Below are 18756 nucleotides of genomic sequence, written 5' to 3' on the forward strand. Positions count from 1 at the left end.
AGGCATGTTTGTGTAAATTTGTGTACATGTTAATCGTTCAATGAATGCCATGCAAAAGTGTTAACATTGGTTCTCCGTGAGGAGTAGTGGCTGGCCCATATAGCCACAGCTGTAAGGGCGTGGGTAGGGTATCCAGCAAGACCACGCTGGGTGTGAAGAGTTCGATTTCCGGTGGGTCCAGGAACTTTGCATAAAGGAAATTTTCTTGCCTTCCTTGGGCATAGAGTATCTTCGTGCCTGCTGCACGATGCACACATGCAAAATGGTCATTGGCAGCGGCAGCTCTCAGTTAATAACTTAAGCTGAGAAGCTGGATTTGACCCAGTGGGGACGTTACGTAAAGACGAAGAATTAGTATGGGAGTGAAGAGTATGGCTGTACACCACAGAGCGCCGAAATTGCGCACCAAACACCACCTGTAACATATTCATTTGACATACACTTCATTTTCAAAACTATAACTGAGTTTGTTATAATGTTGATATAAAGATGATCAACATGAATTTATTTTGATTATAACTGATCTTGTTATAATTCTGATATAATTATATCAGGTTTTCAGATCAATTCTGTCAAATATATCTAAATATAACAAACGTTGATATATATATCAACCGTTGATATAATTTTGTTACATTTTTGTTATGCCTTTCTGATCGGGGTACTTCCTTCCGAGTGCACCAGATCGATTCTGTAACCCACGTCTGCCGGAAATTGAGATAATCATTTTCTAACCTCAACTTCTCCAACCGCGTCAAAACAGGTTTTTAGCGAACTTTTTACTCATTTATGGGACAGCGTACCCAGTGTTTTTGGTTTGTAGACAGGAAAACGTAAAACCAACTAGCTCAGAGGGAGTTTCTCAGTTTCGGTTACATATCACAAACACACAAAATGAAAGCGACCAACTTTAGACCGGAAATCAAACCAAACAATCCTCTGAACCAAATCCAGCGAAAGAGAGAAAATTAAACAAACAGAAGTTGTTAGAAACAGATGTAACCTATGATAACAGAAGAAACAAAACTGAACTATATTTGTGACGACCATTTAGTAGTTGAAGTAGCCAGATGAAGACAAACCAGAGACGAGTACTTTCAAAAAAAAAACCGTTACAAGAAGGTCCTATACACCAAAACGTAGTTGACGATTATGTAGAAGATGGCATAGAAGAACCAGATCCCAATAGAATCCATTCGAAGAGAAAACTATTGCAACCTAAGGAAGAAAAAGTTCGATAAACCAAAACTGATTAATTAAGCAGAGTAAAACATGAGCAAAGATTGTACCTACCTACATAGTTGATGCAGTTGACCCAGAAAACCGATGATGCAGTTGACCTAGAAAACCGAACAACTGTGTTATGCGTGGCCTGTACTGATTGCTAGGACGTGGCTATGTCTACAGGGACAAGCATTGGTGGAAAGAGACGAACCAGCCAAGGGCTGAAAGTCTCTATAATAAAGGTAAATCAATCAATCAATCAAGCATTGGTGGAGGCAAGCTCCTCCTCTATCTTTCTCTTTCTCGTGTATGTCAGGAGAGTGAGCAAGATAAAAGAAAATGTTGGTACCGCCAATGACGACAAGCCTATACTTTAGTTGCACTCTTAGCATAGAGAGAAACACAACAATTGAGTCAGCGTTTCCCATGTCTGGCTTAAGGAGTGACTCAAATAATTCTTCAGAAATGATTTTTTGGTAACCTTTTTAAGAATTTCCAGGGACATTTATCCAGAAATCACTTGAGTAACCAAGAATTTCTCCACCACATCGTTCGAAAAACATCCAGAACTTGAGCAAGATTAATCTGTCCTTTTTTTTTCAAGTACTCCTCGGAAGATTTCTGCAAGGATTCCTACACATTTTTGGCTTTGTTGCTAGATGGTTTGCTTTAAACCCTTTCCGGAAAATAGTTCGAATTACTCCTCAAGATAGCCACGTCCTATGATTTAATCTACAGAAGAGAACAGTTCTTTGATTAACGTACATGAAAAAATGCATTACAACTGGTGGCTTAACATTAGAGACGAAAAACCCTCCTAAAATGAACTAAAGATCAAGAAAATGTTAGTAAATCCTGTTAGATAACATTGATATACTGCAAAGAACACTACAAACACGATGAACTTATTGAAATGATATAGGAAAATAACAGAAAATCCTTTAAAACTGTGAGTTAGAAATCAAACCAAGCAAATCGTATGTTACCGTTGAGTGTACCGCTTTAGAATACCTTTAGAAACGGAAGGCAGATCCAAACATGGATCCCCATAAAACCACATACATAAAAAGGCGTATCTTTAGATCATCATCATAGATCGACGAAGCAAAAGTATCACCCCAAGAAACTGCAATTGGGAGTCCCCTTTTACTAGTAAAGTAGCGAGGATGGCTCTAACAGGACACGGGAAGTGCAACTTTGAATGCAAGATCATTATTGAACAAAACAGACGGAAATATAGTGATTCTCGAACCCCTGCGCGTGCTACATTAACTCAACGCCCCTCCGAACGATCCAAGCAGCCTTGGCTGCCACCCCCCACTTGTCACAATTTTTCCCAAAACTCTCGGCAACCGGACATTTTGAACGACTTCAAAATTGGCCGCCCCTTTCCCGCCTTTTTCCCGCCTAAGCGTTCGAATCCCGGTGGAATAAAATTACTCCAAATTGTTCTGCTGCTTCTGCTCGATTGGGTCCTGCTAGCCGCACTGGTTCTGCTGCTGCGTGGCGTCCGAAGAATGAACGACTATCTGCAGAACATTCTGGTAAGTCCGTCACTACTAGTCCGTACTCCCAGTTCAGTAACGTCTCCCTCTTCGGAAAGTGTAGCACAACGACATCTCCGATCTCAAGAGAGAATTCCCACTGTTTGAGACGGCCGATACGTTCGAAGCGCATCAAGCTCGGCAGCACCGAGCTCACAAGCAGCTGTGGACTAACAACGTTGTTGGTAATAGTACGCCGGATGAGGACTTCTCGGAGCAGACAGAATCGTCGACTTCGCCTTCGAAAGCACTGGTAGCTGTCGCCTCGGAGGCAGCTTCGACGCGGACCTTGGACCTGATCCAGCTGGAACCGATATCCATTGTGGTAAATTTAGTACTTGAGTTTTCATCATTACGCAAACTTGATAGTTGTGACCTGAGGGCGAAACCAGATTTGGTGGTCTCATGGTTGTTGATCGTATAACACTTCTCTGATTGTCATTACCCAGAATCACACATTACCTCGAAAACCATTTCAACCGGCAACAATTCATAACTGCATAAACCTAACTTACAGCTCCACTAGGGTGAATTCTGTTCAACCATAACTGACTACAGTTACCCGATCTTGAAGGTCGCTCGTAGTGGTATTAATAGGAGTTGGTGGGTAAGATGCTAAGGGCCACAATGAAGTATGTTCAGGTTCTTCAGGTACTTATGGGTTTTGTGTTTTTAGAACGAAGATGTCATCGATTATTCTTAACGACAAGCGTTCAGTCAGCTACAGCTTTAAGTTCTCCTATCTATCCTCAGAGGATTGATTCAGTACTGTAGACTTCCTGTTCCTAGAAGGGACAGACGCAAATGAAGCTTTCTGTTGGTCAAGCTACAATTTTCTCAGTAACTCAAGCACGATTCGAGAGATCATGGAAGATACGAAATCCTTTTTGTTCAAACATCCTTACAACAATGTTGTCCGGAGTGATATATCGACCGCATATTTCTTGCAACTCGACCTTCGCTCCACGAAACGTGGGCATTCGAAGATCACCTGCTCCGTGGTCTCGTTACAGTTGTACGATCGGGACAATCTGCATTCTCGAATCTGTACAAATATCGTCTAAATCGCCCATGACTCGAAAGAAATTGTATCAGGTGAAAATTCACTTTGCCATGGGCCTGCTCGCCCATTTGGACATGCTCGATGACCGTCCGTCTACCCTTGCTGGAGAAGTCCCACGCTCTCCGCGATCTCAACATTGACGACGTTCTGGCGAAACGTCTAGTGCCTTTCCACGTCACTCATCGTATTCCGCTACGACTAGCGCTATGGGCATCATTCCTACATCAACCTGTGGATACTCTGGATTCTCTGTATGCTTCGGTTGACAACTACCACGCTCGACCACGCAACGGCAAGTAGCCTACGCTTGCTCGACACCGTTGTTGAGCTGTTTGGCATCATCCTCGACAAGGCCATAACCGCCATGCTTGCATTTTTTGCACGATACCTATTACATGTGGCTACTGAATTTCAGCTTATCGTCGATCATGACCCCCAGTTGCTTCAGTGAGCGTTTAGCGTTGATGCTACACCCGCCCGTGGTGAGCACTACATGTTGCTTAGACCTGTTCAGAATAGAGGTTGTTCACCACTACCACCTCCGTTTTGTGGTACGCGAGTACCAGCTTCCACTAAGTCACTCGCGTGCGCTGCTGTTAACTCCACTTCCTCTATTGCCACCGCGAGGATAATATCGTCGCCAAAGCCAACCAGCTTCACACGCGGTGGAAGTCAGAGCCTCAATACGCCATCATACGCTGATCTAATAGCGTCCACCGCCGATCGACTTTTCAGGAAGCCACCAGTCCACAAGTCATCTGGCCTCTCAATATCTTATGGCCTCTCGTGATTAACAAATTCTCTAAACAGTAGTCCTTTTGGCCACGTGGATTCTTCATCCGCTATGTGCTTACAACTCCAATCGACACCAACTTTGAACGAAACGTATCGCAAGTTTACAAAATTTCCCCAGCGTAGAACTAGCTTCGCAACATCAGGTACATATATTGTTTAACTCCAACGATCTGCAAACCATATCCCGTATAGCATCGGTAGACACATGCTTGGCAATCCGGATGAAGAATATCCAGTATTTTCGTGAAGAAATTGGTTGATGCTTTCACAACACTTGAACCAATATGCAGCGTCCTGCCATTTTCATGGATTGTTGCATTTTCTTCAAAATCAACATTCCTTTGAGGTGTCGATGATGCTGGCGGAAAGTTGATCGGTTCACGACTTTGGCCACAATCACTAGTGCGATGATTTCCTCGTTTGATACTCTTAGCAGAGAAAATTCGAATCGAACAGAAAACTCGTGTGTTTAATATCGAATACAAACATGGAATGAAATGTTTTAAGGCGTTTCTCTTACACAAATCAAGGAGCAAATTATACCGTATTTCAGGTATAAAGACCGGTCCAGAAAGTATGGACGCAGTAAGAAAATACTGGTGTTTTAAAACTATTGATGGCTAGTTCTTTTTGAAAACTACATCCTGTTGGTCAACCTATTTTCTCAGCATTTGTATAGCGGTTTTTGCGATTCTAACAGTGTGTTTCAAAATACATGAACTTTGAGCGGAGCATTATTGGAAAAATGTGCACAAATGATGTACAGAGTTTGAAAGGTCACTTAGGAAATGAACAAAATATGGTGGGAGTAAGTGAGAAAATCTTGCAACCACCAATTAGCAACCACAGTGGGGATAACACGTTTAAGCATAGGCAAAAATTGGGTAAAAAAATAAAGATGCTGCTAACCCTCGTTCGGATAAACAAATTATGAAGGTGTTTGAGTACAAGAAAAAACCTTCTAACTAACACAGCGCACCAGGGGTATGACCAAAAAAGTTACCATTTTGAATTCTAATGTTCATCGTGGCAAAGAACGTTTGAATTTTCGATCCTATAGTAACCAGAAACAGCCAATACGAAGCCCGAAACTAGAACTATCGATCAGGCTCAGCCAACTGAAGACTAGGTGCGTCCATACTTTCTGGGGCAGTCTTTATGACGGTACACTGTTATACAAAAGTAGGCGAATGCTATATTGTAATAACCCTCAACATTCCGCCTCAATCAGCTACTCCTACCATCTTCCGGAACCGTGGTGCCGGTAATTATTTGATTAAAATATCAGCGGGCTGCTCATCCGTTGTTGGCAGATACTTGAGAAACAGCTTGCCCCTTTAGATCAGCTTCCGTACGAAACAATACTGAACTTCGATATGCTTCATCCATTTCAGCTTTCGTGGATCCGACGAGATTGAAATACATACACGGTTGATTGTCCTTGAAAAGCGTGACAAGCTCTTTCACTTCTCGCTGGACTGGACAGACTTGAGTAGGTTGACAGCCCACATCGACTCACAGCTTGCTCGACAGAGAGCTATGAGCTCTTGCACTACGGATGACTGTTTCTTCGTAGACCAAATCACAGTTTGACTAATCCGGAAACCGATCTCCTATCGTTGGGTTCGTTTCCCCAATCCGCACCGCAACAGGTTCCGCATCTGAACGTCGATACACCAACTGTTAATCCGCTGTTCCTCGAAGGTATCGCAGCATCCTCCGCCGGTGCGTCCAGTGGTCTTCCGTTGCACAGCACGTCCGGCATGTCCTTCATTTAAAACTCTGCAGAAAACTTCCTCTTCAATCTGTGGATCGCCTTCAGTGAGTTGCTCGCTAAAAACACATTGTCCACGTAGATCAGAACGTAGATGAAGGCTTCATTGCCTATCCAGAAGTAGAAATAGTAGTTGTGTTCACTTCTCTTGAACCCGAGCTCGTTGATGAACTCGTGGAATCGCAGGTTCCAGTTCCGCGAGGACTGCTTCAAGCCATAGACGGCAGACTTGATTACTCCCGCCTCAAAGCCAAGCGGCCAGCGCATGTAGATTTCTTCTTCTAAGATGCCGTCCAAGAAGGCGCCCTTGGCGTCCATTTGGTGGACGTACCACCTTTCGTAGTTAAGTGTAGAATTAGCTATAAGTTAAAATACACATTAATAAAAACAAAAAAAAAACCTTTCGTAGTTCGCAAGCGCCAGAAGGAACCGTATCGTAGACATCTTCGCAACTGGTGAGTAGGTCTCGCCAAAGTCAAAACCCTGACGCTGCGTGAAGTCGCGCGCCACCAGCCTGGCTTTGCACTACGTCACTGCACCTCTTGATCTTAAAAATCCACTTACTGCCCACAATCTTCCTCCCGGTCGGGGGTTCTAGCAAGATCCACATATCATTTCGTTGTAGTGCTTCGAGCTCTTCTTGTATCGCCTGCTCCCGCATTGGCCAACTGTCGCTGTCTCAACTCACCGACACCCGAGGGAATCCTGTCCACGAAGTTTTCCGCACACAATGCTAACACCGACATGTCCATGTCAAAATCACTGTGCCACTTCGGGGGCGCTACAGTTCTGCCATTCCGTCGAAAGCCAGGTCTCCTATCGCATCCAGTATCGGGTTGTTCAGCCAATACTTCTTCCGAAATATTCTACCGAGTCTTCTTCATCCTGCAATGCCAGCTCGACCAGCCTCGTTTTCAGAGCCGATTTCGGTTCTCGCACTACGACTGCATCATGTTAGTTCACCTGATTTTCAATCGGCGATCAAAACACTCTTACCGTTCCACACACATTTGGAGTGTAACCGACAAACTTCACTTCCTGTGCTTTCAAGTCTAGTTTTTTTTTATAACTGCTTGGGTACATACATGGATGTAACAGTCACTACCGAATACGCGCGAGATCGACACATTTGGCTTTTTGCCATACCAAACCTCAAGAGATTTCGCCATCGACCGCGACGCTCGGGCTACGGTTCAATACGCCGAAGTGAGCAGTCACTATCGCCTCGTAGTCCATGAACCGTTTCAGTACTTCATCCTTCGTGCTGATAGCGTGAACCACCGTAACGTGCGTAAAATCGTCCATAAAGGTTACGAAGTACGAACTCCCATCCCATGACACACACGTCGCTATGGACAATCTCCAACGGTCTCCCTGCGCGTTTTTCTGGGTGCCGCTGGAATAGTTCCCTTGTCAGATTTCCGTGGATGCACGAGTCGCACAGAATCTTCGCACCTCCAGTCTTCACAGCAAAACCTTCAAGCCTTCAACCATGCATGTTCTTGATCAAGAGCGTCAGAAGATTGTCGTTCCCCAAGTGACTGTACCTATGGTACCATAGCTCCAGCTCACTGTCCACGGTTCTGTAACATTAGCCCGCATGGCACTAGCCCGAATACCACTAGCCCGAATGGTAGCATAAGGTATGTTGGGGAAAACTGATTAACAATTTCATCAAAAATTTGTCCTTCTTTAAGGACAGTCTTGTTAGAATCCCAAAATGGCCGCCACAATGGCTGACTTTGGCACCTCCTCAAGATTTCGAGTGCACAAATCTCTTCGTAAACAATAACAGCGCACCTGATCTTCTAAGTAATTTGAAGCTTATTACAAGTGAGCAAGAACAGAATAATAAAATGCACTCTTGTTTGAAGCTTGCTTCTTGAGATTTGTGCGTCTGAAGTTCTGATGCACTGTTGAAGCGGGATTTCAAGATGTTTGTCCTTAAGTTATCGGCTATTCTTTCAAGATGTATTGACGCAAATCGTAAACATTAGCACCATCATTAGCGCCATAATCAATTTACAAATCCAGCAGAGGTTTTTCCTTCTTTGGAACATACGCTGTTCTTCCGTATTCTATTATTACCATGATACTGATAGATGAATTTCGATTCGGGCTTGTGGTATTCGGGCTAGTGACATTCGGGCTAACGGTGCATTCCAACCCACTGACAGGCATTGTTGTCAACATGTCTTTTGTTAAAACGGCCCCGAAATGTGCTGATCAAACGAAATTGGGCCCCTAATGTCACTACTGTCACTCCATGCTATAGGTATAGGCGTGTCAATGGCGTGGTGCATTCGGGCTAGTATCGTTCGGGCTAGTGTCATTCGGGCTAGTGACATTCGGGCTAGTGATTAAACGGATTAAGCGACAAATCGGGTATAAACAAAAAATCTTCCATGTTCACATGCATTCCCTGCTCGCCTACTAGTGCCTGAACAACTACTCGACACCGACATAAGTGAAGAAGATATTCTTGGCTATACTTGTGCCCAAAAGGAGTACACATGGTGTGAAGAGGTTTGATTTCCACTCCAGTTGGTGAAAACTTTACGTCTAACGAAAAATCCATAATTGGACTACCGGGTGTCGTAACACAGTGCTGTTTTTCCATGGTACTGATTTGCCACAGTCTGTGTATTTTGGGCTTTTGCACATTCCGGTAGAAGTGGACTAACCCTACCCAATAATGACTTGCTTTAACTGTGGTGCTTATGGCCATTCAAAGAAACGCTGCCAGCATAGTGGCTCAGACAGATCACCAAACGATAATACCGCGTACTGCGAAGCTCCCATGGAACACGATTATGGACACCTAGTCAACCAAATGTGAAAGCCAACTTCTCTCCAATTGCTGCGATTTGAAGGAGAGGAATGTGAAGTACCCTAATCACTTCTGGAACAGGAAGCGAGGCTGTAAAGAGAAATGATCCGGGACGTCTTTCTCACCTTGTTGATCACCAACTTACACCTCGGCCGCACTCGACCGGAATCTTTGACCACCAAACGCTGACAACCGCAATCCTATTCGCAAAGAACAGTCTCATTGTACCATCATTCTACTATCCATTGTCCATTATTTATATCCGGGAGCTACAGATTCACCAAGCGTGAGGCCTTCCATGTCGACCCTGACCAGGGATGTTCTGGAGTTATCGGAAGATCCTCTGGCAGCAGTCGACATGACCCTCTGCCTCTCTCGGGCCTTTTATAAACCCAAAACGCTTTTAACTCATCAGTGATATCCAGGGTATAAGTCCTTCGATGCAACCTATATCAGATCGGTACAACCTCGGCAAACATGGACCAAATACCTGCCATCGAACATCCCTCAAACAACCCTTCTTCTGAACCTGTGATGTCTTTGGAATTGAGTACAGGCGAACGACTGTTCGCCAACAAGTGCTACCTACACACTATCCTGCCAGAATTCTTTAACACATAGTCAGCGGCATACGATAGATTTCGGCACATCTACACGCAACTTTTAACGAGCTGATAGCACGTCCAAGCTCCTTTGCGACTTCAATGCTGCGCGCGAAGAATGGGACAGTACTAAGTCAACCAGACGTACAAGACCCTACATCAATAGCTAGACAATTCGCGGACATCTTTTACTCAACATCTTCGGCAACAGAGCAACACCTCTGTAATTCACAACACACAATAGGTACCCGATGATACTTCATGTCTGGACAACGCTTTTACTTTCCATGCCCAGTCAACCAGTGATCGTATAAAATGTTGCATAAGATGTTAAAGTGGAGGCGATATGCGTACATTTTACATGCGCCTAAATGGATGCATGTACGCATATGGCCTCCACTTTATCATCTTATGCAACATCTTATACGATAACTGGTTGTCTGGGTGAGGTACTCTATGCCATTGTTGATGTCGTGACAGGATATTCTACAGGTTGCGACAACGTGGGAGATCCTATGGTACGACATCTCCCGATAGCAGCGCCGTAGTCATTAGGATGATTACGATTGGAAACTTGGAATTGCAAGTCACTTGGTTTGCATGTGACAGGATAATCTACTACGATGAACTACATCCTCGCAACTTCGACATCGTGGCGTTGCAGGAGCTTTGTTGGATCAATGAACTGGGAACAGGATTTGTAGTGTTTGGCAAGAAGGGACAAAGTGTGATCGGGTGGTAGCCGATCAACGCAAGAATGTGCATTTTGAGAGTTAAGGGCCGTTTCTTCAACTATAGCACCATCAACGTGCACTGCCCATACGAAGGGAGACCTGATGACGAGAAAGAAGCGTTTTACGAGTAGTTAGAGCAAACATTCGATGGTTGCTCGCCGCGTGACGTGAAATCGTTGTCTGCGACGTGAACGTGCAGGTAGGAAGGGAGCAAATGTACAGCCCGGTAACCGGGCGAAACAGCATGCACGCCGTATCGAATGATAACGGCCAGCGATGCGTAAACTTTGCAGCCTCCCGTGGGTAGTCCAAAGCACCTTTTTCCCCCGGAAAGATATCCACAAGGCCACCCGGAGATCATCCGACCATCAAACAGAACCACGCGTCGAAGTCGACCGCAGCGGCTAAACATCGAACAGCTGCGTAACGTAGAAGTGGTTCAAGACTACGCACAGCAGTTAGCAGTGGCCCTACCAGCGGAAGAGCAACATGGCGCAGCTACACTTCAAGATGGCTGGAGAGACATCCGATCCGCCCTAGGTACTACGGCTGCAGCACTAGGTTTGGCGGCTCCGAATAACAGCAACGACTGGTAAAGACGACGAATGTAAACATTTGAAAAACGAGAAAAATGCAGCTTGGGTAAGAATGTTGCAACATCGTACGAGGGTGAATAAGGTACGTTAAAGACAGACGCGTGACAAACTCCGAATACTCAAGAGCTCGTCCTCTAAGTCAAGACGGAAACGCTAGTAATGGCTATTGTGCTAGTTAGAAGCCTCAAAGGAAATTAGGCTTAACGGATGTCCCGTGACAAAACCGTGAGCGGCTGGCTTAATCTAGCCAATATGAAAATTCAAAGATGCTCAAAATAATAATCAGCAGAAGGTAGTGCTTAAAGACTCAAACTAAATGTTTCATTTTTACTTATATCTATTGTACCTGACTCCTAGAGATTACATACAATAATCCTGCATATCGGTGGGGGCCCCGTTCTGCTCCGTAAGCTGCATTTCTCCTATCGCCGCCTCGACAACTCCGCGCGCTAAGAGAGATGTCGCACCTCCTTCACCAGGAAGCACCGGCTACGTCGCTTGTCACGTGATGCACCGTCGGATACACCGCCATTGCACTTTGTTGCTTCGCGTTTTGTCACGCGCGGCGGTATGTCGCACGACGTAGTGCTGACGAGCTGCACCGATGTTGCGGCAATTACAGGTATCACTCTCCTGAACGATGTTGCACTACTCAATGCCACTTCGTGTCGCAGCCTCATACCTCCCTTTCTCTCGGCGATGCCTGTGACCGACCAGCGTGTGTTGCCGATGTCGATGATGCGACGACCTTGACCGTGAAATCCTAGTCACGCAAGCTTTGGGCTGCAAACAAAAGGCCCTCTGTTGTAGAAGGCCTTTTTCTTGTGACTTAGTAGTCGTCCCTTTCAACCGAAGTGATTCAAAATGTGCCAAACCAGAGCTGGTGGTTTCTGGGGATGCCCGTTCCTTCGTTTGTCGGCGTTTTTTGCATTAGGTCTCACTAAATCCGTCCCGTGCATGCAATGAAAACTCTACGAAGTGTATGTCGTTTGTGCTTACAGGATAAAACACGTGCTTGGGTCGTAGCTTTTGTTAGCTTTTCGATGTTGATCACTAGCTACGGTTAACGGTGTCACCAATGGTGAGCACCTCAATGGCAACGTTTCATGCACCGAAGGTGGCGTTTTAACAGATCTCAGAATAGGTGAGCAGGACGAAAAACTAATCTGCAAGAGACTGAGGAGCAGGTTGGCCAGTTGAAAAACAACAAGTGATGGCTAAGGGCTTCAGGAAAGAATCAACACGCCCGCCACCCCGAATTTCTATTGACGGTGATGAAATCGAGGTGGTTCAAGAATTCATGTACTTGGGCTCACTGGTGACCGCCGACAACGACACCAGCAGAGAAATTCAGAGGCGCATTGTGGCATGAAATCGAGCTTACTTTGGTCTCCGCGGAACTCAACGATCGAACAAAGTTCGCCGTCACACGAAGTTAACTATATACAAAACGCTAATTAGAGCGGTAGTCCTCTATGGTTACGAAGCACGGACTCTACGTTCAGAGGACCAACGCGCCCTTGGAGATTTAGAACGGAAGGTGTTGCGTACCATCTACGGTGGAGTGCAGATGGAAGACGGAACTTGGAGAAGGCTAATGAACCACGAGTTGCATCAGCTGCTGAGAGAACTAACCATCGTCCACACTGTGAAAATCGGGAGGCTACGGTGGGCGAGTCACGTCATCAGGATGTCGGACAGAAACCCGACTAAAATGGTTCTCGAGAGTCATCCGTCCGGCACAAGAAGACGTGGAGCGCAGCGAGCTAGGTGGGTCGACCTAGTGGAGGACGATCTGCGAACCCTACGCAGAGTGCGGAACTGGAGACAAACAGCCATGGACCGAGTGGAGTGGAGACAGTTACTATGTACAGCAGAGGCCACCCCGGCCTTAGCCTGGTCGTTAAGGTAAGGTAAGAGACCAGGGTTGGAACGGCGCACACCGTGTGCGTTGTGCGCGAACAGGAATCACTTAAGGTACTTCAGAAGACAACACACTCCTGAAGGAATCCATGATGGAACTCGGAGAGAATTCACAAAAGGAATTTCGAGTGGCATCGCTGGATGAACTTCATGAGAAACCCATAAATGAACTCCTGGAAGATTCCTGAAGGAGTTTCTGGAGGAGTCCTTGACGGAGTTCCTGGAAAAGTCTCTAAAGCAATGCCACGATAAATTTCTCCTGCAATTCTAAGAGAAACTTCCCGAAGAATTCCAGGGAAAATCCCTTAAGGTATTTCCGTAGGAATCCTTCAAGAAACATCTAGAGGAATCATTGAATGAACTTCAGGAGAAACCTCTGATGGATTTTCTAGAAGAGTCCCTGAAGGAACACCTAAATAAATTTCTGAACAAATTTCCGAAGAATTTTAAGGAATCTCTGAAGGAGTTCCTAGAGGAATCCCTAGAAGCGTTTCAGGAGAAATCATTGAAAGAGTTCCTGGAGACATCTATGAAGAAGTTTCTGGAGAAGTCCCTGAAACAGTTCCTGGAGAAATTCCTTAAGGAATTCCAGGGGGAAATCGCTGTCGGAGTTCCGGGAGGAATTTATGAAGGAGATTCTGGAGAAACCTCCCCAGAAATTTCTGGAGAAATACCTGAAAGACTTCCTAGAGAAATCCTGGAAGGAGTTCCTGACGAAATCGCTAAAGGAGGTTCTGATGAAATCTTTCCGTAATTGCTTATAGAAGCTCCCCGTAAAATTTTTGAATCACTCAAAAAATTGCAGGAAAAAACCCAAATCCTTTAAAGATTTTCAAGAGAAATTCCTGAAGGAAATCCTGGAAAAATCTCTGAAGGAGTTCCTGGAGGAAACTTTCCATAAATAATGGGGGCAATTTCAGGAGAAATCTTTTGATGAGTTCAAGAAGAAATTCCTAGAGGAATCCCTAAAGAAATTCCTGCAGAAATTCCTGAAGCACTTCCAGGATAAATCCAGTGATTATTCCCAAATCTCTGTGTTTTTGGTAACGGACGGGAAGAAGGCTTCCCTCATATCAGCGAAATAGGACAGTACCACCTACGATTTTGTGCGACTTGTTTAATGCTATTGCTAATTTGTAATCAATGTGTTTATTAGAGATTTTTCATTTTGATTTGTTTTAATATTCGCTGTAATTGTATCCCCATCATTCACAGTCCGAAAAAAAGAATCCCCAAATCGTGAACGTCAAGCAAACCTTCCGCTTCCCGAACAACTTCATCACCAAAAAGAATTCGTTCCACGCGTGCGGCAGCACCAGCCGTCGCCCAGTGGTCCCTCGCCATATGTACAGCCAGACGAGTAAAACCATTGTCGAACTCTACGACGCCCAAAAGCGCGAAAACGAAGTCCGCCAAATTCTGTCGCCACACATGGCCCGCTCTGAAGACCGTTGCTCCGACAGTGAACTGTCCTCGGACGAACGCAGCAACCCCGTTCGTGGTGGCGGTGGTGGTCGAAACACGTCCTACACCGTGCTGAATGGTGACCCATCCAAGAAGCCTCACCACAAATCCAACGCCCGGCCCGTAGACATGGTGATGATCAAACCGAAAAACCATCGACCAGGTACAGCCACCACATCGTACTTTGCTGCCAAGAAGAAACGACCCACTTCTAAGAGGAAGTATACGCGAAGCATTCGGTCGAGGGACCGATTTTCGCTGCTGACTATGAAGTCACCGAAGCGGAAGACCAGGTTCCCGCCGTCCAAGGTGGAGACGATGAACGACGAGTTGAGCACCGACAAGGCTGCGTACGGAGATGACTCACTGAATATAACGTCCGAAAGTAGTAATCCATCGAACGATTCGTTGGACGAGGAGTGTTCAACATTCGGAGAGTTCCAAATCAATAAGATCATCGACAAACTTCAGGATCACATGTGGGAGGTTACCCTGCAGGGGATTCGTGAACTGATGGACACGGCTAACCAGATCGATTGGAAAAAGCACGAGAAGCATATGACTGTGATCAATCGGAAAATGATCGACTTCCTGAAGAGTCCGCGATCGTCCCTTTGTCGATCGGCTTGTCAAGCCGCCGGGGAGCTGTTCCGGGAAGCAAAGTCTACGAAACGGCCGGAGTTTGACGAAATTGTGGATATCTTGCTGTGCAAGACGGCCGACCCAAACAGGTTCATCCAGAAGGACGCCAACGTGGCACTGGACAAACTGGTGACGTACATTCCCAGTTCGCACTCGGTGAGGGCGCTGTCCGCGAGGGGTCCAATGTGAGTATTAGAGTGTCTGTTCAAGGTGGCGTGTATTTAGATGGGGGTAAGTTAACGGAAGTTTTAACACTAGCCACAAGAATCCACTGGTGCGAACGGCTACGGCTCGGCTGCTGGTTTGTATTTGCGCGCTGTCCGGGTTGGATGCCATTCTGGGTACCAACGCGAATCCAAGAACTCGGAAGGCTATTTTGTCCATGCTGGCGAAGTTTTTGACCGATAAGAATTTGGAGACGAGGTGAGTTTTGGTTTTTCAAGTTGAAGTTTAGGTTTTTATTAAACTCTAGACTCCGCCTAACAGGAAATTCGGAGAACGGATGTACAAGATGCTGCGGAAGCACAAGTTCTTCAACGAGTACTTCTACAAGGACATGGACAGCAACTGCAAGAACAACCTGAAGCGGATGCTGAAGGGAATTTGATCAGGAGTCAGAAGAGTAAGATTAACAGCTATTTATATGATTGTTATTAAATTTACGTGAAAGTGACGAGAGGCTTCTTTGTTGTGTATTTGTCGTTATTGGATTCGAATTGTTTCAATTTGAAATTGGCGCAGCAACGAGTGGAACTACTTCTGTTGAGTGGTGAAACCATTATCTACTTTCAATTGACTCTAGAAAATGCAGGGCCTTGTTCAGTGTTCTGGGGTAAGTGGTAAACGACTGGGAAGTGGTATTAACTCCTTCTGAAGCCTTCCTAACTGGTTTACACTGCAATCAGATTTGAGAGCTCCTTCGAAAATGGCAAAGTAGAGAATCCGGAGAGAATCTTCACGAGATTCCCGAGGGAATTTCCACGAGATTACGGAGAGAATCCACAAGATTCCGGAAAGAATATCACCGAGATTCCTGTGAGAATTTCAACGACATTCCGAAGAAATTCTACGAGATTCCAGAAAGAATCTTTACGATATTCCAGAGAGAATCTCCATGAAATTCCGGAGAGAATCCACAAGATTACGAAAAGAATCACAACGAGATTCCGAAGAGAATCTCCACGAGACTCCGAAGAGAAGCTCCACGAGATTTCGGAGAGAATTTTAACGATATTCCGGAAAAAAATCCACGAGATTCCGAAAAAAAACCTCCACGAGATTTCAGAGAGATTCTCCACGAGATTCCAGAGAGAATCTAAACTAGATTCCAGAGAGAATCTCCACGAGATACCAGCGACAATCTCCACGAGATTTCGAAGAGAATTTCAACGATATTCCGGAAAAAAATCCACGAGATTCCGAAAAAAAACTCCACGAGATTCCAGAGAGATTCTCCACGAGATCCAGAGAGAATCTCCACGAGATACCAGCGACAATCTCCACGATATTCTGGAGATAACCTCCACGAGATTTCAGGAGGAGTCTCCACGAGATTCCGAAAAAAAACCCACGAGATTCCGGAAAAAACCTGCACGAGATTCCATAGAGAATCTCCACGAGGATCCCGAGAGAATCATCTCGAGATTTCAGAGAGAATCTCCACGAAATTCAAGAGGAAATCTGCACAAGATTCCAGAGAGAATCTCCACGAGATTCCAGGGAGAATCTCCATGAGATTCCAGAGAAAATCTCCACGAGATACCAGAGTGAATCTCCACGAGATTTCAGAGAGAATCTCCACGAGATTCCAGAGAAAATCTCCACGAGATTCCAGGGAGAATCATCTCGAGATTCCAGAGAAAATCTGCACGAGATCCAAGAGGGGATCTGCACGAGATTCCAGAGAAAATCCCAACTAACAATCGCAAGCCGCAAACCAGCATGCATGCTGAATTGTTGCTTTATAATAGTAATGATAGCTGAACTAAAATTATGCTGTACACATTACTGTACAAATGTTTTTTCAATTGAAAAAGTAGCCAATGTTCAACCTTTCGTATCGGTATCAATAATTATAAATTTAAACACTTTTCAAGCGTTTAATAATATTTTTATTCGACTTGCAGTTATTTCTTTACAAAATAGTTTAACAAGACCTTTTTCTGCTTCTTGTCAAGTACATGCAAAAATTAGAACATGTATCTGTACAATGTGTTTTTCACAAGTCAAATAAGCGCTTTCGTTTCATCATACTTCGACTCAGTGTACAGGATGAAAAACACGTGTTTTTTTACTGAACAGCAGCTGAATTAACGTGTTCTTCAGTTGTTAACCATAAACAGAACATTATTCACCACTGCTGAATAGGAGTCAAAGTGTAATCATTATACAACCACGGGAAGTTTATGTTTTGATTTGAGCGCGTCAATTCATCATCTCTAGGATGGCGCAGATACGAAGGCAAGCGGCTGGCAATCGATGGGTCTCGAGTTCGAATCTTGATTAAGGTAAATGTATTTGTAGTTATTATTTCAAATAGTTGTTCACAGCATAAAGTGTCAATCCGAAACTCTCGTAGAAATTGAAAAATTTTTGCATTTTATTTTTTTAAATCATTTTTGCAGTAGCTGAATAACAGCTTTACTATCAGTTTGCAAAATGTTTTAAACAACAAACAGTTCAGTTGGTACACAACACTATGCTTTATTGTTTCTCCAAATTTGTGTGAACAAAACCCGAACAAAGGTTGTGCCTGGAAATTATCCAAATGTTATTCAGCACCATGCTGAATTAATTCGTCGTAAAGGTGCTTGTAAAAAGAGTAATTGTTAGTTGGGATCTCCTCGAGATTCCAGGGAGAATCTCCACGAGATTCCAGAGAATCTCCACGAGATTCCAGAGAATCTCCACGAGATTCCAGAGAGAATCTCCACGAGATTCCAGAGAGAATCTCCACGAGATACCAGAGAGAATCTCCACGAGATTCCAGAGAGAATCTCCACGACATTCCAGAGAGGTCAACTCGCGATTCCAGTGAGAATCTTCACGAGATTCCAGAGAGAATCTTCACGACATTCCAGAGAGGTTATCTCGCGATTCCATTGAGAATCTTCACGATATTCCAGAGGCAATCTGCACGAGATACCTGAGAGAATCTCCTCGAGATTCTAGGGAGAATCTCCACGAGATTCCAGAGAAAATCTCCACGAGATTCCAGAGAGCATCTCCACGAGATTCCAGAGAGAATCTCCACGAGATTCCAGAGAGAATCTCCAAGAGATTTCAGAGAAAATCATCCCGAGATTCCAGAGAGAATCTTCCAGAGATTCAGGGGGGAATCGACACGAGATACTAGAGAGTATCTCCATGACATTCCAGAGAGAATCATCTTGAGATTCCAGAGAGAATCTCCACGAGATTCAGGAGGGAATCTGCACGAGATACCAGAGCGAATCTCTACGAGATTCCAGAGAGAATCTCCATCAGATTCCAGAGAGAACCTCCACGAGATACCAGAGCGAATCTCTACGAGATTTCAGGGAGAATCTCCATCAGATTCCAGAGA

General features: G+C 44.8%; 1 protein-coding gene across 1 annotated transcript; it reads left to right on the top strand.

Moving 5' to 3' along the window:
* Window positions 1-665: 665 nt before the first annotated feature.
* Window positions 666-15864, top strand: LOC109411518 (uncharacterized). Its single transcript, XM_062847235.1, has 5 exons — window positions 666-2768; window positions 2833-3093; window positions 14301-15376; window positions 15450-15614; window positions 15678-15864. The coding sequence occupies exons 1-5, from the start codon at window positions 2391-2393 to the stop codon at window positions 15796-15798; spliced, it is 2001 nt and encodes a 666-aa protein (XP_062703219.1). The 5' UTR covers window positions 666-2390; the 3' UTR covers window positions 15799-15864.
* The last annotated feature ends 2892 nt before the right edge of the window (window positions 15865-18756 follow it).

The sequence above is a fragment of the Aedes albopictus genome, chromosome 1 (assembly GCF_035046485.1).
Source record: "Aedes albopictus strain Foshan chromosome 1, AalbF5, whole genome shotgun sequence".
In the NCBI taxonomy this organism is placed as follows: Eukaryota; Metazoa; Arthropoda; class Insecta; order Diptera; family Culicidae; genus Aedes; species Aedes albopictus.